The sequence below is a fragment of the Poromitra crassiceps genome (genome assembly GCF_964638095.1).
Source record: "Poromitra crassiceps genome assembly, chromosome: 2".
Classification (NCBI taxonomy): Eukaryota; Metazoa; Chordata; class Actinopteri; order Beryciformes; family Melamphaidae; genus Poromitra; species Poromitra crassiceps.
In genome coordinates, this window is record NC_139624.1 from 84,883,912 (window position 1) to 84,910,590 (window position 26,679).

The 26,679-nt window shown below is 42.5% G+C and overlaps 1 protein-coding gene across 3 annotated transcripts in view; it reads left to right on the plus strand.

The window, feature by feature from the left end:
- Positions 1-13,480: 13,480 nt before the first annotated feature.
- plod2 (procollagen-lysine, 2-oxoglutarate 5-dioxygenase 2) overlaps positions 13,481-26,679 on the plus strand; it is a 57,584-nt gene continuing 44,385 nt past the window's right edge. For all 3 annotated transcript variants that reach the window (XM_083632181.1, XM_083632182.1, XM_083632183.1), the window contains exon 1: positions 13,481-13,644. In XM_083632181.1, coding sequence (XP_083488307.1) covers positions 13,542-13,644 — 103 coding nt within the window. In that variant the 5' untranslated portion in view covers positions 13,481-13,541. The remainder of the gene's footprint in view (positions 13,645-26,679) is intronic.

Below are 26,679 nucleotides of genomic sequence, written 5' to 3' on the forward strand. Positions count from 1 at the left end.
GGATACAAAGACAAAAACAAAGTCATAATGGGATACAAAGAGAAAAACAAAGTCATAATGGGACACAAAGAGAAAAACAAAGTCATAATGGGACACAAAGAGAAAAACAAAGTCATAATGGGATACAAAGAGAAAAACAAAGTCATAATGGGATACAAAGACAAAAACAAAGTCATAATGGGATACAAAGACAAAAACAAAGTCATAATGGGATACAAAGACAAAAACAAAGTCATAATGGGATACAAAGACAAAAACAAAGTCATAATGGGATACAAAGACAAAAACAAAGTCATAATGGGATACAAAGACAAAAACAAAGTCATAATGGGATACAAAGACAAAAACAAAGTCATAATGGGATACAAAGACAAAAACAAAGTCATAATGGGACACAAAGACAAAAACAAAGTCATAATGGGATACAAAGACAAAAACAAAGTCATAATGGGATACAAAGACAAAAACAAAGTCATAATGGGATACAAAGACAAAAACAAAGTCATAATGGGACACAAAGACAAAAACAAAGTCATAATGGGATACAAAGACAAAAACAAAGTCATAATCGGATACAAAGAGAAAAACAAAGTCATAATCGGATACAAAGACAAAAACAAAGTCATAATGGGATACAAAGACAAAAACAAAGTCATAATGGGACACAAAGACAAAAACAAAGTCATAATGGGATACAAAGACAAAAACAAAGTCATAATGGGATACAAAGACAAAAACAAAGTCATAATGGGACACAAAGACAAAAACAAAGTCATAATGGGATACAAAGAGAAAAACAAAGTCATAATCGGATACAAAGAGAAAAACAAAGTCATAATGGGATACAAAGAGAAAAACAAAGTCATAATGGGATACAAAGACAAAAACAAAGTCATAATGGGATACAAAGACAAAAACAAAGTCATAATGGGATACAAAGACAAAAACAAAGTCATAATGGGACACAAAGACAAAAACAAAGTCATAATGGGACACAAAGAGAAAAACAAAGTCATAATCGGATACAAAGAGAAAAACAAAGTCATAATGGGATACAAAGAGAAAAACAAAGTCATAATCGGATACAAAGAGAAAAACAAAGTCATAATGGGATACAAAGAGAAAAACAAAGTCATAATGGGATACAAAGACAAAAACAAAGTCATAATGGGATACAAAGACAAAAACAAAGTCATAATGGGATACAAAGACAAAAACAAAGTCATAATGGGATACAAAGAGAAAAACAAAGTCATAATGGGATACAAAGACAAAAACAAAGTCATAATCGGATACAAAGACAAAAACAAAGTCATAATGGGACACAAAGACAAAAACAAAGTCATAATGGGATACAAAGACAAAAACAAAGTCATAATGGGATACAAAGACAAAAACAAAGTCATAATGGGATACAAAGACAAAAACAAAGTCATAATGGGATACAAAGACAAAAACAAAGTCATAATGGGATACAAAGACAAAAACAAAGTCATAATGGGACACAAAGACAAAAACAAAGTCATAATGGGATACAAAGACAAAAACAAAGTCATAATGGGACACAAAGACAAAAACAAAGTCATAATGGGATACAAAGAGAAAAACAAAGTCATAATGGGATACAAAGACAAAAACAAAGTCATAATGGGATACAAAGACAAAAACAAAGTCATAATGGGATACAAAGACAAAAACAAAGTCATAATGGGATACAAAGACAAAAACAAAGTCATAATGGGATACAAAGACAAAAACAAAGTCATAATGGGATACAAAGACAAAAACAAAGTCATAATGGGATACAAAGACAAAAACAAAGTCATAATCGGATACAAAGACAAAAACAAAGTCATAATCGGATACAAAGACAAAAACAAAGTCATAATGGGATACAAAGACAAAAACAAAGTCATAATGGGATACAAAGACAAAAACAAAGTCATAATGGGATACAAAGACAAAAAACAAAGTCATAATGGGACACAAAGAGAAAAACAAAGTCATAATGGGATACAAAGAGAAAAACAAAGTCATAATGGGATACAAAGAGAAAAACAAAGTCATAATGGGATACAAAGACAAAAACAAAGTCATAATGGGATACAAAGAGAAAAACAAAGTCATAATGGGATACAAAGACAAAAACAAAGTCATAATGGGATACAAAGACAAAAACAAAGTCATAATGGGATACAAAGACAAAAACAAAGTCATAATGGGATACAAAGACAAAAACAAAGTCATAATCGGATACAAAGAGAAAAACAAAGTCATAATGGGACACAAAGGGAATTCAGCTCTTGCGATACATAGCGATTAGCGCCAGTCATGTGAAAAACCAATAACATGTTCTCCTTTTGCACTAATACTGTCAAACATTTAGTCGTGCAAACAAGCTCTGAGCTAAGCTATACTTGTACGTATAGGTTTGTGAAAACATCAATAAAAACAAATTAATGTTGTGAGGTAGCTGTTTATTGGTCCTTATCTCCAAAGGCACAACTACATTTCATTCAAGATTCACTTGAATAGCAACAGGAAGTAATTAGATCACAAACGAGGCACTTGACTTAGTGCAAGTATGCAGCGCAGCGGACACATGAATTGTAGAAGACGAGGTAATACATAAAAATAATTTTGTAAAATTATATAAAAAATTATAAAGTGCAAAAAAAAAGTCCTTTAAAGTGACATATGATGGTGTGTGTGTGTGTGTGTGTGTGTGTGTGTGTGTGTGTGTGTAAGATAGTGTCTGTGGGATAATGAGTCGGTTGTGCTCACGGGGCATCGGGGGTGGGGGGAGTGATAAAGTCCATATTTGTGGGGGCTTTCAGGTCTCGTTGAGGAGGCGGATGGCAGTTGGGTACTGTCCCTGTTCTGGTACTGGCAGAGACCAGTCTTCTGCCAAGGGGGATAGTAATACTAGTATTATTTCAATGAGCGACGTGATAAATACTGACCTGGGGTTCCAGGAGGCCCTAAAACACAATACAATGCCACTTTATGGCAAGTAATCTATTTGCACCGATGTCAGACTTTGTCATCCAATTCATGTGAAACCATTGTGCCTTGTTTGAGTTTGAGTTCATCTGAAAGATTCACTGGCTAATTATCATCTCCAAAAAGAAAATAGTCTGATCCGATGTGATCCATCATTTTCTCACAGTTCTTCATGAAAATAATGAATGGTTTTTGTTTTGCTTCAAAAAGCTGGCTTATTGCATCATGGATTGGATTGGTTACAGCAGACACATATGTCCTTGTGAAGACTAACAGAAAGGTAGTTGAGGTTTGTGAGAACATTTCATTCTATCCCCTTTCAAACAACCCATTAACCTGAAGCTGTTAAAACTTTGGGTGTAACCTAATGAACTCTCATTTCAAACTGCATTTTCAAGCTTTTTTTTGTATCACACCTCAATGAAAAGAGCTGTAAGGAGCCAGCAGGCTGGAGGAGAGCAGGTTTGGCTCAGATCCCTGCCTGTTGCCTCTGGTGCATTTTGGACCAGCTCCCATCAAATATTAGCTTGGCTCTACTCTTCTGAGGCGCAAGAGAACACCACACATCTTTATACCATTACCCTTCATTCCCTGGAAGTATTTTCTGCAATTACTCTGAAATAATGTGAAACATTTGAGGCAGGGCGTGCTATATGTGTGATCACAGATATGAGCAATAATCCACTTTTACTAAGCAATAAGCCTACTAAAGTAAAACCATAGATAATATATTACTATAGATGGGTCACCGCAGGCTCCGCCAATTCTAACAAATGGTAGCAGCAAGTCTCCTAAATGGGCGTGGTCAATCATTGACTCAGACCTGCCGAAAGTCTCCTAAGTGGGCGTGTCCGTGGAAAACCATGGGCAAAACCCACGTGACAAAATGACAGGAAGTGAGTTGAAGTTGGGCCGTCTTGCTTGAATCCCATCGTCTTTGGTAAAACCAAGGTCAAATTGCAGAATGGGAAAAGGCATAATGGCTGGTTCTAAAGTCCCACTAAGATACAAGTAGCTTCAGCGATGGAGAGTTGTTCACATTAAAGTTAGAATGCTGCACAATCTCAGACTTCTATGAATTACTGTGAGTTGTGGCAATTGCACATTAGCTGTCCTTTGTTATTTGTGTTGACTTGACACATATTCAATGCATGACACAATTTCCCCGAGTTCTCTGGAAAATATATGACACCGCACAGCTCTAAGTGCTATAGTTAATTAAGCAGTGGTTGGAAAAGTTACTGTACACTATGCTGCTGAGGCGTGTGTGGCTTATCTTCAGCAGGATATGCAGCGACAGGATATGCAATTAGCCTGACAATAGACCCTTAATGACTTCATGCTGTCTGTGGTGAGAGCATTTGTAAACAAACTCAATCACATCGGCTCAACTTCACATTCTCTCCTCTTTTTGACCATAGTTGATGTGGGTGTGACGTGTGAGAGTCTGACATTGTACTGTAAAGCTTCAAGCAGGGGACATGCAAGTTTCAATGGTCAAACAGCCATGTAATAAAGAGTTCCAGGGAAGAAGGATAATCAATTGTTGAACTCTCTGACCTTTGAACTCTTTCTGACCCAGCATTTCAATTAACCCCACTGGGAACTTTCGCCACTAAAAAAAGTGATTTCGGGTCAGTGAAAAAACCACCTGTGTTTTCCAAAGGTGACTGTTTTTAGCCTCAGAGTTTGTCCTCCAAATTCCTGTTTACATAACTGGGCTATGGAGCCTATAGGCGTAAATTGCATTTCTGGATCTTGGGGAATAGTGATGTTAGATAGTACGTGCCACAGACACACAGAAAATATGCCAATAATGAGAAGATGGTTTCTGTTATGACTGAAACACCAGTGTTCTACTGTAACTGCAGCAGTGATATTTACTGAGTGAGATGTGCTCGAGTGGGAATAACGTCGATGTTTACTTCAGTGTGGGATTTTCTTTATGTGACACTTCTCCCCCCTTCCATATACATGTAGTCCCCTTATAATTAAACTCATGTTAAAGCTTTATAACCCATAAACTGTGTTTGAACATTTTACTGTGCACATCTTTGACAATGACATTTACAGTGTCATACAGCGGTCCGGGAGTCGGGCGGTGCACGCAAAACACAAACATCAACTTTAACATGCTTTGCCTTGTTGACTGCAGCAGACAGTCTGAGTTAAGAGCTATGATGTGGTGTGTTTAGTTTACACTCCTGACACATTGCATTCTGGGGGCTGGGCACTGACGCTCTTCCATTGTTTATGTTTCACTCAGCTGCTGGGTTGAAGTACGGCATACATGCAGACTGTTTGAAAGGGCTTGCAAATAAATGGGAAAGGAAAAATGTATTGTGATACAATAAGGCTGGTTATGTTATTGCATAGGTATGTCATTTTGGGAGCATGTTACAAATCAAGAGTTAAGCCGAAGCCTTAATGGAAACCAGATTACAGTCTGTATACTAACACGTGGATTAGGTTACATTAGCATATACTCCTGTGATCGGTTTCTAAGCAGGTTCTGCGAAACAAATAGCTTAATTTGCGCGATGTTTGGGTCAGTATATGTGGAATTTCCGGTATCGATGTGTTAACTCCACATCATTTGACAAATGGCCGAAGCAACATCTGTGCAAACGCCGCCTGAGAAAACACACCCAGGGGACAAAGACAGCAGATGTAGAATGTAGAAATAAAATGTGGGCTTGGTGTTTACTTTGCCGTTGGCCTTCGTCGGAGTGAAGGTTTGGAAACGTTTTAGACCTCACCAGGATGGTGGAAATGATGCAAGGTTGCTTTTATTTCCTGGATTGCTATGGCAATTCTGTTTTTCTTTTTCAGACTTGTGGTTTGAACATGACCTCCTAATGATGACATTCTTCTGTTTGTTACACTAATGAAAGGCCGGCTCATCCTGTGTAATTTCGAGGAACTCTCCACAGAAAAACATCTCTAACTGTCCAGTAAAATTCCAATTTAAAGTACTGAAAATCACCAGGGATCGTAAAATTTAAAATAATTATAATGCAAAACCTTCTCCATGCTGTTTAATAATAATAATAATAAACCTTCTCCATGCTGTTTATTCTCAGGTTTGTTGCCTGGAGAAAAGCCCATCTTCAGGTTGAGATAATCCATGGCTTTGCTGCCTTACCTCTTTCCCCTCTCTGTGGCCAGACTCTGGGGTGAGAAGAAAAGTGAGCTTCCTGAGCTCGTTAGAGTGCTATGATCTCAGCTTAAGTGCAGTGTTGGTCTTTCGGGGGGAAAAACCCCCTCACTTGCCCCCCTGCCCTTGCACCACACCCTGGGTCCAAAAGGAGGGCCTGTGGCCTCGTAAGTGGGACCGAGGCGGACAGAAATGGGCCGGAGATGATGGAGAGATGGATCGTCAGGAAGACGAGCTGACTCAGAGGGAGAGCAACGCTGCACTTTCCATCGATCTGAACTAGTAATTAAACTAACAGAGAGGAGTGATCAAAGCAGAGCTTTTGGAATATAAATAACCCCCTTTCTTTTAGAGGCATGAGGCAATTGTGGCTTCTCCATCAAGGTTTAGGGGGACCCACTGTCTAGGATAAGTGACTCGCCATTGCAATTGTAAAACCAACCGTTGCATCACCAGAGGGAATATAGTCAAATATACATCAGAAAGAAAGCCAAGGTGTGCCCTAACCACTAGAAACTGTTCTGTCATTGTTGTCATTTTGGCTTGGATATTGCCTAAACTAGGTTATTAAGATAAATGAAAGGGACAACATGTTCTTTTTTTAGATTATAGACACGGTCTATAAGGGGCACGGTGGCTCAGTGGTAGAGCTGTTGGTTACGAGTGTTTTTTTTTTTTTTAGACCTTATTTTTGAATATCAGTGAATGTAGAACAATAGCTTTGAGGTTTTCCCACCTTGCCATGTGTCCATTTTCCCATTATACTGTTGTGGGTGGGTCTTCCAAGGGATTTTGTAGGATTTTGTTCAATACTGGGCATCTGTTTTGTTGAATGTTTGCCTCTCTAATGTAGCATCTGTTACTGTTACTGAGTCCATGTCCATCTATCATGACAATCAAGCCTTCAGCCTGATTATAATATTTATATTCCAGCGCCTACAAACCCACTGTCTCCACAACACAACTCAAAATAGAGGAATGAAAGTGCTACATGCTGTCTAGGAAATATTCAAGAAATTAAAAAAGCTTTCTTCCAATTACATAAAGAAAAATGGAGTATAGAAATATGGAATAAGCCTAAATTAAGAACTTATTGTCTTATAAAAAATATTTATGAAGTAGAAAAATATGTTGAACAAAATCTATCCAAAACACAAAGATCTCTCTGTGCCCAGCTACGCTCAGGTACCTTGCCTCTTGCCATAGAGACAGGTAGGTTTACCGGTGTACCTGAGGAACAGAGACTTTGCCTGTTCTGTGATCTAGAACAGATTGAAAATGAGATTCATTTTATGTTCTTCTGTCCTCTGTATGATGAATTTAGACATGTGCTTTTCGAGAAAATGAGCTGGCTATATAATGATTTTTTTTATTTGGATGATTATAAAAAATTGGAATTATGTTTTAGAAAGGGAGCAGTCCATGCAGCCAATTTCATTTCTAAAGCCTGGGAAAAGAGAAAAAATATGCTGTATATTTGATTTGAGTTTTATAATGTGTACGTTTGTGTATATGTATCCAGTGTGGATATGTTTATATATACATACACATTGTGTGTGTGTATATGTATGCATACATACTATATGTTTATGTCAAGTTGTTTACACACCTTGCAAGATTGTTGTCTTTAGTGTCTTATAAGCCCATGCGGGCTGGGCACCCTGTGTGCACGACACTTGAATAAAAATATCTATCTATCTATCTATCTAGGCAGCTGCGACAAAGAGTATAGCAGGCAAGAGACAAAATCCTGGTGCTTTTTTTACAACAGCGCTGCCGCCATTTTGGACCACACACAAAAAACACTTCATTGTACCAATGGGACAGCAGAGAACCATCCTTCACACCTCAAACACAGCTACTAAAGCGCAGTGAATTCAGCTTGAGCAGGAGCCTGGCTGTTCACATCAGACGCACTTTGTTTTGTTCTGGTCATAACTTTTACTGCCTTCCTGCCTGGCTTGACACAATCGCTCGCGGCTCGCGCCAAAAAACAGATCAGACGCCGAAACTGTCGCTGCAGGGCGCGAGCCGACGTGCCAGGCCAATCTGAGCGGAGCCGAAAGGACACTGGCTGCGCGTCCAGGTGCTTTGCAGTGTAAGTTCTTTGGCTGCAACACTGTTTAGTCTTTACTAATGGAGGATGGATTCTGGTTCTCTGTGTGTTTTATTTGGCACCAATTATTTAATTAGACTAAATCAGGCTTAAATACACACTACTTGAGCGAGAGTGGTGTCCCCGATTCTCCGCTGCCTTTTCAGGGGGCACGGTGGCTCAGTGGTAGAGCTGTCGCCTCACAGTCAGAAGGTCCTGAGTTCGATTCTCGCCTGGGACACTGTGGGCGCTGTGGTTGTGTTCCCCCCCATATCTTCAGTGCCTACTGCCCAGGTGGGGTATCTCGTCGTAAGGGCCTTTCTGGTTGTGTGGAGTTTGCATGTTCTCCCCGTGCTCCCCCAGGGGGTTCCTCCGTATATAAACCCCCCCCACCAAAAACATGCAGAAGATCAGATCGTCATCGTCATCCGACCAGTGACGACATCATCCGAAGTTGGTCCCCGGGCGCTGTACGAGAAAGCGACCACTGCTCCTGGCCTGCCCCCCGGAGGAAAGGACATGCCTGGATGGGTTAAATGCAGAGGACACTTTTCACCGGCCACCGTCAGCATGAGTGTGTTGTGGCCGCATGCATGTGTTGTGGTGTTCGTGTGACAATAAAAGACGGGGCTTGTCCCGTTACGAGAGAGGCTGATGAACAGCCACATGTGGGGGGGGGGGGGTGCTTCAGTTCCGAGTCTCCGCTGCCAGCACCTACTGAGACCCAGATCATGTAGAGGTATTAATTGGGTGCAGGTGTGCCTCCTTGTCCTGATGGGCTCCGCCTGGCTCTCTCCATTACACTCCATCCTCACCCTGCTTACCACACCGCGCCCTTTCAGCTTCCACCTGATTTCCCCAACTTTTATGTAATTAAATGTAATTTTCTCACCCACCCACCCACCCACCCACCCACACACACACAGTGAACTTTAAGTCTGAACTGGTCAACATATGAGAGAATGTGTAGTGCCACTGCCAAGCATGTGCACTAAATGTGTCACACTTCTCATAGCCTACTGCCTGAATGGTGATGTGCTAAATTAAGATTTTGAGTGACTGGATGGATGCCTATAAGCTCTATCCAGGATCTCACAACTCCGAAAACAGTACTCTGGTGGGATATTCCAAAGCTCATATACATTATATGAGGACATTATTGTCAGGGTCAAATCAAAACCAGAGGACATTTATAACTGGCTTTTCCAAAAGTTTAGGGGGTGTTCAGACTTGGGCCAGTGAATCGAAGCCAGGCAATGTTTATTCCCTATCATATGCTGCCAGACGCAGCACGGGCTTCTGCACCACAACGAGGCCTACTTCTATTTTCCAGCTGCAGACAGTTACGTAACCAATGACATATTCCTCACACTTCAATAAGGCTGTTTTTGATTGGATACGTTACAGGGCTGATGCCTTTTCAAAATCTGGTAGGCCTTGGGTAAAACGCAGTTAGTTTTCAACTTTGTGTGTGTCTTTGTGAGGGTCTCGGTGGGAAGAAGTCCCTCTATTCTGGTCCTTGTCTATATGTAAGCCTTTCTATTTGAGATACAGCAAGTCCTCAATTCAAAATGGAGTCATAACACACTAATTGCACTTCTACTCAGACTATTAAGCACACACAAAAAAGCACTGTGTCTACGCTGCTGCACGCTTAGGCTACTCAGTTGCATCTTAAAATGCAATGAGAGGAATAACTGAAGTCCAAGTCAAGATATGTTTTTCTGGCATAGCTCTGCTTTTTTGTCTGCTTTTCCCAGGCCCCACTGCCAATAAATAATGTATCTCATAACCTCCCCCTTCCACACAGCATTACAGAACCCTATAGCCTGGTGATGTCATCGCAAAACAATCCAGGCCCACTGGCAGTCATCACTGCTGCTGCCAGGCATGGTAATGTTTGCCAGACAGGAATGGTTTACAGCTGGGGGCTGCCAAGCCTATTGGGGATGAAAGACAGACACAAATGAGAGAAAGCAATGGTTGCAAGGTCAGTTAAGACACAGAAGAGCCATGGCCATGGCGTGTGATTGTTTCTGTGGAACTGACCCGGGCGAACAATCACACAGTATAACTGGAAGCTTACTGTAATTTCATGTCTGGTTTCTGTTTCCGCCCTCATTACGCCCACACATGAGTCTGTACTAAAGGCATGCAGGAGCAGCCAGCAGGACATCTGCAGCATCAATTAAGTGTTAGCATTACTGTAGGTATTGTCCTTACTGTAGGTAAGTCAAAGGTGATAGGCTATCAGAGTCACTTTGACTGCCACAGTAGGTCATCAGAGTCACTTTGACTGCCACAGTAGGTCAATGATGAGATTACACATGAGGAATTGGACAGTAAGTGTAAGTATGCAGCGTAGTCAGAAGACAAAAACGATAAAAGATCAAATTACAACAAAAAAATCTAAAGTGCAGTCTAATATGTACAATATACACACGAATTAGAAGGAGCCAGTGATAAATTTGAATTTACAATCTAAAAGGTGCACGATGTAAGTTAAAAGAATACTGTAATATAAAGTAAAAGAATACAGTAAAATACAATATTCTCGTAGCAGCTATGATACATTTAATGTAACAAATGCAGTCCAGCTGCTGCTACTTTAAAATGGCGTGTGTGTGTGTGTGTGTGTGTGTGTGTGTGTGTGTGTGTGTGTGTGTGTGTGTGTGTGTGTGTGTGTGTGTGTGTGTGTGTGTGCGTGCGTGCGTGTGTGCATGTGTGTGTGCGTGTGTGTGTGTGTGTGTGTGTGTGTGTGTGTGTGTGTGGGGAGGGGGGGGGGTATGTCAGTGTGGAGGTTCTGGCCTGTTGGAGCCAGCTGTGCTCGGCGGATGTGTGTGTGTGTGGGGGGGACGGGGTGTGTGTGTGTGGGGGTGGGGGGGTGGGGGGGGGGGAGAGGGATGCTGGTAGAGTCCTTAGTATAGGTCTAAAGATATGCTGTTTGGGTAGTGTCGCAATATATATAATCTTGTCAAATATGTAGTATGTATATGATTTATGTAACCTACAGTATGTTGTGTGTAGATGTAGTATACAGTAGGACTTGTCATGTTTGTCATAAGGGGCTATAAATCCTTGATGCTTGATCCAGCAATGTCTGTCATAATGGATGAAATAGTTAAATAAGTTAAAAATAACAACCCAGAAAAAGGAAAGAAAAGAAATCCTACTTGAACGCAATGTTAAAAAGATCGGCTTTAAGTTGTAACACGAGAAGGTTTTTCTTAGTTTTTGAAAGCTGATATTTCAGAGCAACAAGGCGACAAAATAGAGAGGCCCCATTTCTATCTATTTGTACGATCATAAAAAGAAACATGGAATATAGGTGTCACTTTTTCCAAACTAGGCATCTCGCGCGCTATGCGCGAGTCAAAAATGACCGACCCGAATGGGTCCGGGAATTTTGTCCCCGGACCCGATTGGACCCATCTATTATTAGAAAGCTGAGACCTGGACCCGTACAGATCCAATAAATGTCTGACTCATCCCGGACCCGGAGTCATTTCTTTTGAATGTACCCAAGACCCGGGCCAGATCCGGGTTGGCTCCTCGGGTATTCGGGCATACCCGAAGACCTATAGTAGGTTCAAGGGCTCATTTTTCTGATGTTTGTTTTAACTATATCTCAACAAAATCATGAACGTAAACAAAGCAAAAGGTGGCGCGGAAAAGAAAAGAGACAAAAAACGTAAGAGACTTGAAGCCAATGCAGAAAAATGTTGCATGTGTGTGTTTGGCTGCTGTGCTATGCGTGATTGAATGTGTTTGTGTAGAAGTGTTCTTAAAGACTATTATTGCTGCCTTGTTATGATGCGGTGCCTCATGCCTGCAGTTGTTGGCGGGCCATGGCCAGTGGTGTGAACTGTGAAAGCTGTGTTGATTAACGTGGTCTCTCAGGAAAAGAAAGCTCCTTCATGCTATATGGCCTATAACACAAGAGAATAGAGTAGTCGTTGTAGTATGCTGTCCTCTGCTGCATTAAACGTCACTCTGGTGTTTTTTCTCTACTCCAGCCAGGTCAAAATGCAAAGAAAAATATCATAATTCTTTAAAAAAAGAATAGAAAGTCCTTCCAGCCCTATATTCAGTGAAGAAGACATAGAGGTTGATGCAAGGGGCAAGTTTAGTGAGACTATTTTTCCTTCATGGTAATGCATGCAGATTTAATTTGTGTGGTCTCCCTTTTTTGTCAAGTCCATTGAGCCTGGGCAGTGACAATGTACTTAGTCTGGTGATTATGGATCTTTCCAGGAGGCTGAGCAGTTTGGAAAATAGCTGGTTACACCTGCTCAGTCTGTTAATTTAAAATTAGATATTTCTCTAAATCTGGCTTCCAACCCCCCACATTTTTTTGGAGAAAGAGTTCACCCCTGGTGGGCTGGTCTGGACCTACTGGCAGGGCCTCTCTTTGGTCCCAGTCCGGCCCTGCCCGAAGACCTCTACAATATACAATAAATGTATTTTAAATTGTAATCCTGCTAATCCAAATGTTTACTAAATGTAACTAAGCCATTACATCTTCTTTACGTTTTTATGTCCTCCTGATTACAGCTGATTACACTGATTACATGTAATCAGTCCAATGCCTGGGAAGTGGGAACAAGTCAACTGTGTTGCATAGCACATCTAAAAAAAAAAGAGGAAAATAGTAGTGAGTTTTGTAAGAAAATAGTCTATCCAAAATAAAATAAATAACTCTTAACATAGCTCGGAAGCCCTTTAAAACATGCATTTTTTTTTTGTTTTATTTCGTGGTTAACCTCTAGGAAAGTAAACTGAATGAAAAGTGAGGAGGGGGCAGAAAGGCAGTAGCCTACGTGCTGTTGATCTACTTACATAGGGGAGGGGAGCAGGGTGGGAGACTTCACAGCAGTGGGGGCGTTCAAACACAGCTGCACTTATTCAATCACACTTTCGCTCCGGACGTCCTATGGGGTGAACACCGTTATCTTCCCTCTCTGACTGCACATGGGCTAACTTCACCAAGAACCAATCGTGACTGCAGTTGCAATTAAGGAACCACGCCTTTTGCTCTATGTTTCCTCTGTCTGAATTACAGTATTTATACGCGTCCCTCGAGCAACTTGGCTAGTGAGAGTGCTGTCTCTCTCTCGCTCGTCCAGAAAACTTTGATAGCCATCGGTGGATTTCTCTGAATTATTTTTATTATCGCGAGAGCCTCCGACCCTCCAGGGCTGCGACCGCTGGGCTGTTGGAGCACGGTCCAGTTAACAGTCCATTCAGTCCTGTCTGCGCTCTGTCCCGGAACACACCATCACAGCAATGGAGTACCCCAAGTTTTACTTTTTATTTTTATGCTGGGTGAACTTTGCAAAGTCTGTCTACTCCACTGACATAACTCAGGCGCCTGTCACTATTCCTAAAGGTAAGCTACGAACTTTTTCTCAGTTGGTGGTCTGCCCCGAAGTTATACAGCCTGTAATGTTGAATGTAGTCGTATAATGTAATGTCATACACGTCCGATGTAATTGCTTTCGCATGTGTTTGATTAATAAAACCCGCTTTAGTCATAAATCGTGTCAGAGCTGTCATGCTAATTGAGCAAATATGGGATTGGAATTGTTTTCGAAGATGTAATTCAGCAATGATGACGCGCATGCACGTTTGTGGCTCCGTGTGTGGGAATGTGAATGTAGGCTATTGTGAAAGCCTGTGCTGTCAAACAAATGTAGCCTACTGCACAATTAACAACTTGACAGTGCTTGATAAGAAAGAAAGAAAGACGTCTGCGGTTTCACACAATCTATTTTTATGCTGTTCGGCGCACAGCACAGACTTTTATTATGCAGATAATGTCAAACTGTAAAACGTCAGTGGGATAAATAAACAAGCGACTGGAGGCAAGGCGGGTTGGTGCTTCCAGTGGTATTCTTTCTATTCTACATTATTTGAATACAATCTTTATGCCGTCAAAGTTGAAAAACACACTTAATTGCTCCCATTTACTTAACCTTAGAAGTGTGAGAAAATCTATGGAAGCAAGCAATTATGTGCTCGAGAAAGCAGCTATAAAGCTGCTGTAATTGAACTGAACTTATGGACTAGGGCCAAGTGCAACCTGCACTTTCTGCTCAGCTGTTGAGGACAGCCTCTGGGGTGCATCTTGCTCCCAGCAGCATCCCAGATGTACCAGAGCTTTATTGACTTCTCTGAGAAAGCCAAGTTCCAGTTAACATGTTGGTGCTCAGCTCAATTCAATTCAATCTCAATTACCCTCAAATTATTTAAATAAAAAACACGGCTCCTATCAAATCACAGGGCACCTTGTAAAAACCTACAAACACCCCATAAGTGGCTGCACATGTTTTCTGTTGTTGTATAAGCCTGTTTATGAGAACTTGGAATTCTAGTAAATACACATTTCTAATAAGGCATTTCAGTCAGAGAGAGAGAGAGAGAGAGAGAGAGAGAGAGAGAGAGAGAGAGAGAGAGAGAGAGAGAGAGAGAGAGAGAGAGAGAGAGAGAGAGAGAGAGAGAGAGAGAGAGAGAGAGAGAGAGAGCAAAAAGCCTTACATTTGTCTGATCTGGACCAACAGGGCATCTGCAGTTAGACATCTATTTTGTAGTAAAGTTCTGATATAATATACTGCACAACTGACTGACAACCCATTTTTATATCAAAGCCTATCAATACGTTAACGTGACGCTGCTAAATGGTTTGTTTGTGATCTCGTGATCTCACGCGAATCCAGCTGCCTTGCAGGTTAGGCTATCCATATGTGAATGGAAAGCAAGTAGGGGTGCACCGATCGACCGGCCAGTGATCGGAATCATCCGATTTTCAGCCTAAATAATGAGATCGGAGAATTCTGGTTTATGCTTTTATGTGCCATTTGCCAAAACCGATTGATAACGCAAAACACATGAGCCATTTTTGGTGGAGTTGGTCACATGTAAACACAGCTGAAACATATCAGCGGTGTCATTAAGTGTATGAGACCGACACAACACGTCATCTGTAATGATGCCAGGATAAAATACCTTGTGGGAGAAGCAATAGTCATCCTTGCAGCAGACATTCGAGCAGGACGATCGGTAGGGCAGATATTGCTCGTAGGCGATCGGTGGCAAGAAAAACGTGATCGGTGCACCCCTAAAAGGAAGAATTTAACACTTTTCAAGAACAGTAGAGTAGGCACATCAGCTTAGAAGAACAGTAGGCACACCAGCTTAAGAGAAGAACAGTAGGCACATCAGCTTAAGAGAAGGACAGTAGGCACATCAGCTTAGAAGAACAGTAGGCACATCAGCTTAAGAGAAGGACAGTAGGCACATCAGCTTAAGAGAAGGACAGTAGGCACATCAGCTTAAGAGAAGGACAGTAGGCACATCAGCTTAGAAGAACAGTAGGCACATCAGCTTAAGAGAAGGACAGTAGGCACATCAGCTTAAGAGAAGGACAGTAGGCACATCAGCTTAAGAGAAGGACAGTAGGCACATCAGCTTAGAAGAACAGTAGGCACATCAGCTTAAGAGAAGTACAGTAGGCACATCAGCTTAAGAGAAGGATGGATAGAACAGGACTAAACAACAATCTTATACCATATTTGAGAAGACTAGAATAGCTTTTGAAAAATAAGCCAAATAGATAAACCCAGAGCTCAAAAGACATTGCTTCATTGTCTTGAAACATTATTTGCCAAGGTGGCTCAGTTTATAATGTAGTGCAGAGGGTCTTCAACTTTCTCTGACCCAGACTGAAGATATGCTTGACAAGAGACCCACGCTGATCAAAACATTCTATGCTGGTCTTGTCATGGGGTCTTTAGTTCCACCAGATTCCACAGACATCGGCCATTTTGGGTCTCATAGTTAGTTAGGAGATTAGCTTACAATGGAATATGATGAGTCATTCTTCCCCCAGTACACAGTAGGAAGCGTGCAAGTATTTTTCTGCTATTTTCTTGTCCAGTGAAAGCAAGATACAAGAGATTGTGTAGGAAAAACAGAGCAGATAAGGTGACTTGGCAGGATCCTGCCTGGCCTTGGCCAGCATGTATTCTTGTGGTGTGAGTCTAAGCTGCTACATATTATCTTTGGGCAAAACTGCTTCTTAATTCAACAGATATTTGCCAGAGCAGGGCTGAATGGTTTGCTAAATGAACCTTCACTCAAAGAGTTTTCTTTTAATTATCCTATAAGTTTGCTTGAGCTGCTTTCTGGGTCATTTGACAGCATTTGAGTTGACGTTCACAATGAATGGATGGTGTTCATGGATGGTGTTCATGGTGTGTCGGCAAACCACCCCTACTGTTACTCTATTTCAGCCAGTAAGAGAAGGAGATGGTTGTACATTTGTAAACCTATGACCTTACCTATGAGTAAGGTCACCTGTTCTCATTGCTGGGCAGTGGTGGCCTAAACGGTTAGAGAAGCCAGCTTGTGACGAAGATCGTCGGTTCAATCCCCCGGAGCGGCAGGATAAATCTGGGTGGGGAAAGTGAAAAAGCAGCGCTTGCCCCTCCCTCATTACCACCACTGAGGTGCCCTTGAGCAAGGCCCCAACTGCTCAGTGGCCAGCAGAGCAGACTGGTTGTACTGGTCAGCTTCCGGGTGTGAATGTGAACAGGGCACTCCTGAAAAAGAGAGCATTGCTCTCCCCCTGAATAAATAAAGGTTTAAAAAATGCTCCGTAAGCTTTGAACATGAAAACACCAGCACACTATCTCACAATGTAAAGAAACCAGCACACTATCTCACAATGTAAAGAAACCAGCACACTATCTCACAATGTAAAGAAACCAGCACACTATCTCACAATGTAAAGAAACCAGCACACTATCTCACAATGTAAAGAAAAGAAAGGAAAAAAGGAGGTGACATAAATCAGTGGACTGCTGTCTTGCATCATGTTCATGGTATTTTACAGGGTGTGTGTGTGTGTGTGTGTGTGTGTGTGTGTGTGTGTGTGTGTGTGTGTGTGTGTGTGTGTGTGTGTGTGTGTGTGTGTGTGTGTGTGTGTGTGTGTGTGTGTGTGTGGAGGTGACATAAATCAGTGGACTGCTGTCTTGCATCATGTTCATGGGGGGGGGGGGGTGTATTAGATTGATTACTTGAAAACATCCTTTGCATTCCAGGCACTGACTGGGAGTCTGGGACATATCTGTTATAGAGTGGAAGTGTGTGGGAGGATGGGATGACTGCCACTACCCTGCATGCTCTGGGTTGCTCAACCATGCAATATGTTTCTTTAGATGACAGTAAAGCTCTCCCAGACATCAGTCACATTCCAACATGGAACATTTTATAGCTGTAGAAGAAAAGGAAACTCCACCTAAGATTGGCCGTGCCTTTATGTACTGTGTAATGTCTCGGCTCTCTGGCCTGCAATTGCAGTTCATAGTGCTAACAAACCTAGCTGGCTGACCAAGCCTGCAATTCATCTTTTGGAACATTGTCACATATCACCACAAGTTTGGTTCAATGCGTCCTTTTCAGCACAAACGTTGTGTTGTCTAAGCTGTCTCCTGTGTTTGCTTGTTGTTTGCCGTGTCTGATGCATTTTCTGCCGTCCGTCAAATATAAGAACCGCACAATAAATAACTCCCTGTGGAAATCACCATCTCACGCTGTCTTAAAGAACAGGTGGCAGTCTAGCGTTGTTCTCATGACCATGTTCAAAATCTTAAATCATCTCTTTCCCATCGCGCACTCACAGTGGAGAGGGCTGAGTGAAGGAATGGAGCAGCTGTTGAGCTTTGGCAGGAATATTATATTATATTGGCTGAATATTTTATTTGATGTGGACAAGTGGCGGGGAGGTCTTGTCTTCATGTTTCATCCCTTTTTAAAAGTCCGACACCGTTTCGCTAATCACCATCATACCTGCTACGTATGACATCCATATTATGTTAAATAATAAAGATACAAAATGTTGATGTGTGAACTCTCAGAATGCACTCTCAGTGTCAAAACATATAAATTGCTTGTCCCTTTTTGGAGGACCAATATAACCAATGACATGCTCATAGTTGCGGAACCCTGCAATAGGCATTGACATTTTTAATATTTACTGCATTTAAAAAAAATCAGAATAATTAGGGCTGGGTGATATATGGAATAAAATCAATTGATTGATCGGGAATTGATTATGCTACAACATACTTTGCTAGTCATTAGCAAAGTTATTAGGATCCAGTAACCAATACCATTTATGTAATAATGACTATTAATGCATAGTAATAATTGATTTTGCAATTATCAGTATTGTGACGGGTGGTCTTTATTTATTTTTAGATTATTTTTGGGTTATTTTTGCCTTAATTTAGATAGGACAGTAGGCAGACAGGAAAGGTGAGGAGAGAGAGGGGATGACCTCAGGTCGGATTCAAACCCGCGTGAACCGCACAAAGGACCGAGCCTCCATTTTACCACCACCAGGTACCAGGTGAGCCACCAGGATGCACTGTGACGGGTGGGATTAAATGAGTTAATGGTTAATCACCTGTCATCCAATAGGAATCCACTTTACACAGCAGTAAAAGGGCAATAATGCAGTGGAGCCCATAGTGGCATATTTTCCAGTGGGAAAATTCCTGATCACCCAATCATCATCATCTATTCTCCCCATCACTATCCAGGTAGTTTTCAAAGATGTCACCAACATACAAAAAAGAATAAAAAATCTGCAAAGTACAAAAAGTTCTAGTGCAATCAGTTACAACGATACTAGTAAATCACATATGATATTACAGGCAAGCCAACAAGCGATTGTTAGACTTACTGTAGTGTACATGTTAGCAAACAAACAATTGTTAAAAAACTATACATAGTTTACACCTTTCCTGTCTGCCTACTGTCCTAATAGAATATAAAAGAAGTCACTGGACTCTATCACTTGCTCCTATCCCTAAGCAGTCTCTTCAAATGAGTTGATGTGTGGAGAACCTGGAGCCTTTTCATGGTAACAGTATTAATCAATTCAACTAAGTGACTTCATCAAGTTGCATTCCGGTTGTGTCCTTCTACACTAACTTCAGTACATTTTTTGGCGACTAGGAAAAAGTGACAGACAGTATTACAGTATATTATTTCAGCTTCGATGCTTAACCTCTAAGTGCATCCTGTTGCCCTCAACTAGGTTGGTATTCCTGCAAACAATTAACATTTTAAAGCACTATGGTAACCCACGACTTTGGCCAATAGAGGAAATGACTGCCCCTGTAATCATTACCCCGACAAGAGCACTGCATGATGTACAACATTTCAACTTTGTTGTTTTCTTTTTATATTATAGTTGTTTTCGTTGTGGTAAAATAAGAGGTAGGTACTCTTAATTTGAAATGACTTTTCCGGATAGACCCGCATCCCCTGGGCCGATGCTGATGACATCATGCCACATTCTAAGTTTAAAGTGGCTGGGGGGTTGGGCTTTTTGGCATGTATAATTGAAAACACTACATGACTCTTATATTTTATGGTACTGGTGTGTTTTATCAATTATGGCGGCTTGAAGCTTCACATGAAAATAAGCTCTATTTTTAGTTTTGGACTGAAATCATGTCTGACTATCTCCTCCAAGCAACCAGTGTCCTAGTGTTTTCTGCATCCAGGCCTCAGATGACGTTACTGGCGCTAAGTGAAAACACATGAAGCACTCACCCAGGTAGAGACTAGGGTATTTGTTAGGTGAGAAGGAATGTCTGCATGCCCCGAGGGTCCTGGCTTCCAGGTATCAAAACTGCTACTTGTGTGTCAAAGCTGCTTGTGGTTGCATTAAAATTCTAATGTAATTGAAAGCTGGGAACGCTTTAAAAGTAATGGTAGGTTGGGCAGTGGTCTGTGTGTGTCTTTGTGTTGTGTTCTTGTATGAGTGTCTGTTTGAGGGATCAGAAAGGGTTGGCTGCCTGCGTTACTGTTCTATGCATTTGTGAGGACGGCGATGCACTGCACTAAAGCAATAACACTTTGTGAGGCCTTGTAAACACCAGCAGTCAAAAAGAAGATCGTCCAAATGTTGAGTGTTTAAATTTTTAGTGAGAACAAATTGACTGCTCATGCAGGAGGAGATGATTCATTTTTTCTCTTCCTATATCCTTAAGCCCCTGACACACCAAGCCCAATGTCAGGCGTCGGCAAAGTCTGGGCCGTTGGTGAGCATCTGTGGCTGTAGTCTTTGTCCTGTGTCTCTGTGGCTCTAGTCTTTGTGCTGTGTGCTGCTCGCACTGTTGCCACTAGTCGGCCTCGGTGGCGGCTTTTGACGATTTTCCATGTTGAATCACCGTCGGGCGGAGAAATCACTCTGATTGGCCAGCTGGTTAAGTGAAGCAGTGCACGACAAGAGAGGACATGCATAAAAGGCTCTTCTCATGTTTCTACTTCATCTCATCTGATAATTCCAATACGGGGATCTTTTCACAACGGCATGCCTTCGGGAAAGCCCCTTGAGCCTGGGGAGGCCCACCTCCCACTTTGGAAACCTTTGAGCTGGACCTTTTGATCGTTATAGTGTTCAGGCTAAGATTAGATTAGATTAGATTAGAGTAGGTCAGGACAGGGCAGACTAGGTTGTAGATTAGTTAGATTCCTTGTGTGCTAGTTAGTTCTGGTTAATGGCTAGAGTAGTCAGAGTGTCTGAGCTGTTGCTCGTTTGACCTGGCCGCTCCGCTGCCAGTTCTACTGTGCCGCTGCTACCTCGGACGCTGCTGCCCCCGCCGCTGCAGCGGGATGGCCAGGTGGATTGAGTAGCTGCTGTATGCCCTAGGGCTGGGCAATAAATGTCAGACTAATCGTTTGTTCTCTATTCAGTGGCATCATATCACCTGGTAATTATAATACATTTTACTTGGCATTTTACCCCCTACACATACCCAATGTGTTCCTGCATACAGCCTCCTACACATACCCAATGTGTTCCTGCATACAGCCTCCTACACATACTCAATGTGTTCCTGCATACAGCCTCCTACACATACTCAATGTGTTCCTGCATACAGCCTCCTACACATACCCAATGTGTTCCTGCATACAGCCTCCTACACATACTCAATGTGTTTCTGCATACAGCCTCCTACACATACCCAATGTGTTCCTGCATACAGCCTCCTACACATACCCAATGTGTTCCTGCATACAGCCTCCTACACATACTCAATGTGTTCCTGCACACAGCCTCCTACACATACTCAATGTGTTTCTGCATACAGCCTCCTACACATACCCAATGTGTTCCTGCATACAGCCTCCTACACATACTCAATGTGTTCCTGCATACAGCCTCCTACACATACCCAATGTGTTCCTGCATACAGCCTCCTACACATACTCAATGTGTTCCTGCATACAGCCTCCTACACATACCCAATGTGTTCCTGCATACAGCCTCCTACACATACTCAATGTGTTCCATACAGCCTCCTACACATACTCAATGTGTTCCTGCATACAGCCTCCTACACATACTCAATGTGTTCCTGCATACAGCCTCCTACACATACCCAATGTGTTCCTGCATACAGCCTCCTACACATACCCAATGTGTTCCTGCATACAGCCTCCTACACATACTCAATGTGTTCCATACAGCCTCCTACACATACTCAATGTGTTCCTGCATACAGCCTCCTACACATACTCAATGTGTTCCTGCATACAGCCTCTCCTACACATACTCAATGTGTTCCTGCATACAGCCTCCTACACATACTCAATGTGTTCCTGCATACAGCCTCCTACACATACCCAATGTGTTCCTGCATACAGCCTCCTACACATACTCAATGTGTTCCTGCACACAGCCTCCTACACATACTCAATGTGTTTCTGCATACAGCCTCCTACACATACCCAATGTGTTCCTGCATACAGCCTCCTACACATACTCAATGTGTTCCTGCATACAGCCTCCTACACATACCCAATGTGTTCCTGCATACAGCCTCCTACACATACCCAATGTGTTCCTGCATACAGCCTCCTACACATACCCAATGTGTTCCTGCATACAGCCTCCTACACATACTCAATGTGTTCCTGCATACAGCCTCCTACACATACTTAATGTGTTCCTGCATACAGCCTCCTACACATACCCAATGTGTTCCTGCATACAGCCTCCTACACATACTCAATGTGTTCCATACAGCCTCCTACACATACTCAATGTGTTCCTGCATACAGCCTCCTACACATACTCAATGTGTTCCTGCATACAGCCTCCTACACATACTCAATGTGTTCCTGCATACAGCCTCCTACACATACTCAATGTGTTTCTGCATACAGCCTCCTACACATACTCAATGTGTTCCTGCATACAGCCTCCTACACATACCCAATGTGTTCCTGCATACATCCTCCTACACATACTTAATGTGTTCCTGCATACAGCCTCCTACACATACTCAATGTGTTTCTGCATACAGCCTCCTACACATACTCAATGTGTTCCTGCATACAGCCTCCTACACATACCCAATGTGTTCCATACAGCCTCCTACACATACTTAATGTGTTCCTGCATACAGCCTCCTACACATACTCAATGTGTTCCTGCATACAGCCTCCTACACATACTCAATGTGTTCCTGCATACAGCCTCCTACACATACTCAATGTGTTCCTGCATACAGCCTCCTACACATACTCAATGTGTTCCTGCATACAGCCTCCTACACATACTCAATGTGTTCCTGCATACAGCCTCCTACACATACCCAATGTGTTCCTGCATACAGCCTCCTACACATACTCAATGTGTTCCTGCATACAGCCTCCTACACATACTTAATGTGTTCCTGCATACAGCCTCCTACACATACTTAATGTGTTCCTGCATACAGCCTCCTACACATACTCAATGTGTTCCTGCATACAGCCTCCTACACATACTTAATGTGTTCCTGCATACAGCCTCCTACACATACTTAATGTGTTCCTGCATACAGCCTCCTACACATACTTAATGTGTTCCTGCATACAGCCTCCTACACATACTCAATGTGTTCCTGCATACAGCCTCCTACACATACTTAATGTGTTCCTGCATACAGCCTCCTACACATACTTAATGTGTTCCTGCATACAGCCTCCTACACATACTTAATGTGTTCCTGCATACAGCCTCCTACACATACTCAATGTGTTCCTGCATACAGCCTCCTACACATACTTAATGTGTTCCTGCATACAGCCTCCTACACATACTCAATGTGTTCCTGCATACAGCCTCCTACACATACCCAATGTGTTCCTGCATACAGCCTCCTACACATACTTAATGTGTTCCTGCATACAGCCTCCTACACATACTCAATGTGTTCCTGCATACAGCCTCCTACACATACTCAATGTGTTCCTGCATACAGCCTCCTACACATACTCAATGTGTTCCTGCATACAGCCTCCTACACATACTCAATGTGTTCCTGCATACAGCCTCCTACACATACCCAATGTGTTCCTGCATACAGCCTCCTACACATACTTAATGTGTTCCTGCATACAGCCTCCTACACATACTCAATGTGTTCCTGCATACAGCCTCCTACACATACCCAATGTGTTCCTGCATACAGCCTCCTACACATACTTAATGTGTTCCTGCATACAGCCTCCTACACATACTTAATGTGTTCCTGCATACAGCCTCCTACACATACCCAATGTGTTCCTGCATACAGCCTCCTACACATACTCAATGTGTTCCTGCATACAGCCTCCTACACATACTCAATGTGTTCCTGCATACAGCCTCCTACACATACTCAATGTGTTCCTGCATACAGCCTCCTACACATACTCAATGTGTTCCTGCATACAGCCTCCTACACATACTCAATGTGTTCCTGCATACAGCCTCCTACACATACTCAATGTGTTCCTGCATACAGCCTCCTACACATACCCAATGTGTTCCTGCATACAGCCTCCTACACATACTCAATGTGTTCCATACAGCCTCCTACACATACTCAATGTGTTCCTGCATACAGCCTCCTACACATACTCAATGTGTTCCTGCATACAGCCTCCTACACATACCCAATGTGTTCCTGCATACAGCCTCCTACACATACCCAATGTGTTCCTGCATACAGCCTCCTACACATACTCAATGTGTTCCATACAGCCTCCTACACATACTCAATGTGTTCCTGCATACAGCCTCCTACACATACTCAATGTGTTCCTGCATACAGCCTCTCCTACACATACTCAATGTGTTCCTGCATACAGCCTCCTACACATACTCAATGTGTTCCTGCATACAGCCTCCTACACATACCCAATGTGTTCCTGCATACAGCCTCCTACACATACTCAATGTGTTCCTGCACACAGCCTCCTACACATACTCAATGTGTTTCTGCATACAGCCTCCTACACATACCCAATGTGTTCCTGCATACAGCCTCCTACACATACTCAATGTGTTCCTGCATACAGCCTCCTACACATACCCAATGTGTTCCTGCATACAGCCTCCTACACATACCCAATGTGTTCCTGCATACAGCCTCCTACACATACCCAATGTGTTCCTGCATACAGCCTCCTACACATACTCAATGTGTTCCTGCATACAGCCTCCTACACATACTTAATGTGTTCCTGCATACAGCCTCCTACACATACCCAATGTGTTCCTGCATACAGCCTCCTACACATACTCAATGTGTTCCATACAGCCTCCTACACATACTCAATGTGTTCCTGCATACAGCCTCCTACACATACTCAATGTGTTCCTGCATACAGCCTCCTACACATACTCAATGTGTTCCTGCATACAGCCTCCTACACATACTCAATGTGTTTCTGCATACAGCCTCCTACACATACTCAATGTGTTCCTGCATACAGCCTCCTACACATACCCAATGTGTTCCTGCATACAGCCTCCTACACATACTTAATGTGTTCCTGCATACAGCCTCCTACACATACTCAATGTGTTTCTGCATACAGCCTCCTACACATACTCAATGTGTTCCTGCATACAGCCTCCTACACATACCCAATGTGTTCCATACAGCCTCCTACACATACTCAATGTGTTCCTGCATACAGCCTCCTACACATACTCAATGTGTTCCTGCATACAGCCTCCTACACATACTCAATGTGTTCCTGCATACAGCCTCCTACACATACTCAATGTGTTCCTGCATACAGCCTCCTACACATACTCAATGTGTTCCTGCATACAGCCTCCTACACATACTCAATGTGTTCCTGCATACAGCCTCCTACACATACCCAATGTGTTCCTGCATACAGCCTCCTACACATACTCAATGTGTTCCTGCATACAGCCTCCTACACATACTTAATGTGTTCCTGCATACAGCCTCCTACACATACTTAATGTGTTCCTGCATACAGCCTCCTACACATACTCAATGTGTTCCTGCATACAGCCTCCTACACATACTTAATGTGTTCCTGCATACAGCCTCCTACACATACTTAATGTGTTCCTGCATACAGCCTCCTACACATACTTAATGTGTTCCTGCATACAGCCTCCTACACATACTCAATGTGTTCCTGCATACAGCCTCCTACACATACTTAATGTGTTCCTGCATACAGCCTCCTACACATACTTAATGTGTTCCTGCATACAGCCTCCTACACATACTTAATGTGTTCCTGCATACAGCCTCCTACACATACTCAATGTGTTCCTGCATACAGCCTCCTACACATACTTAATGTGTTCCTGCATACAGCCTCCTACACATACTCAATGTGTTCCTGCATACAGCCTCCTACACATACCCAATGTGTTCCTGCATACAGCCTCCTACACATACTTAATGTGTTCCTGCATACAGCCTCCTACACATACTCAATGTGTTCCTGCATACAGCCTCCTACACATACTCAATGTGTTCCTGCATACAGCCTCCTACACATACTCAATGTGTTCCTGCATACAGCCTCCTACACATACTCAATGTGTTCCTGCATACAGCCTCCTACACATACCCAATGTGTTCCTGCATACAGCCTCCTACACATACTTAATGTGTTCCTGCATACAGCCTCCTACACATACTCAATGTGTTCCTGCATACAGCCTCCTACACATACCCAATGTGTTCCTGCATACAGCCTCCTACACATACTTAATGTGTTCCTGCATACAGCCTCCTACACATACTTAATGTGTTCCTGCATACAGCCTCCTACACATACCCAATGTGTTCCTGCATACAGCCTCCTACACATACTCAATGTGTTCCTGCATACAGCCTCCTACACATACTCAATGTGTTCCTGCATACAGCCTCCTACACATACTCAATGTGTTCCTGCATACAGCCTCCTACACATACTCAATGTGTTCCTGCATACAGCCTCCTACACATACTCAATGTGTTCCTGCATACAGCCTCCTACACATACTCAATGTGTTCCTGCATACAGCCTCCTACACATACCCAATGTGTTC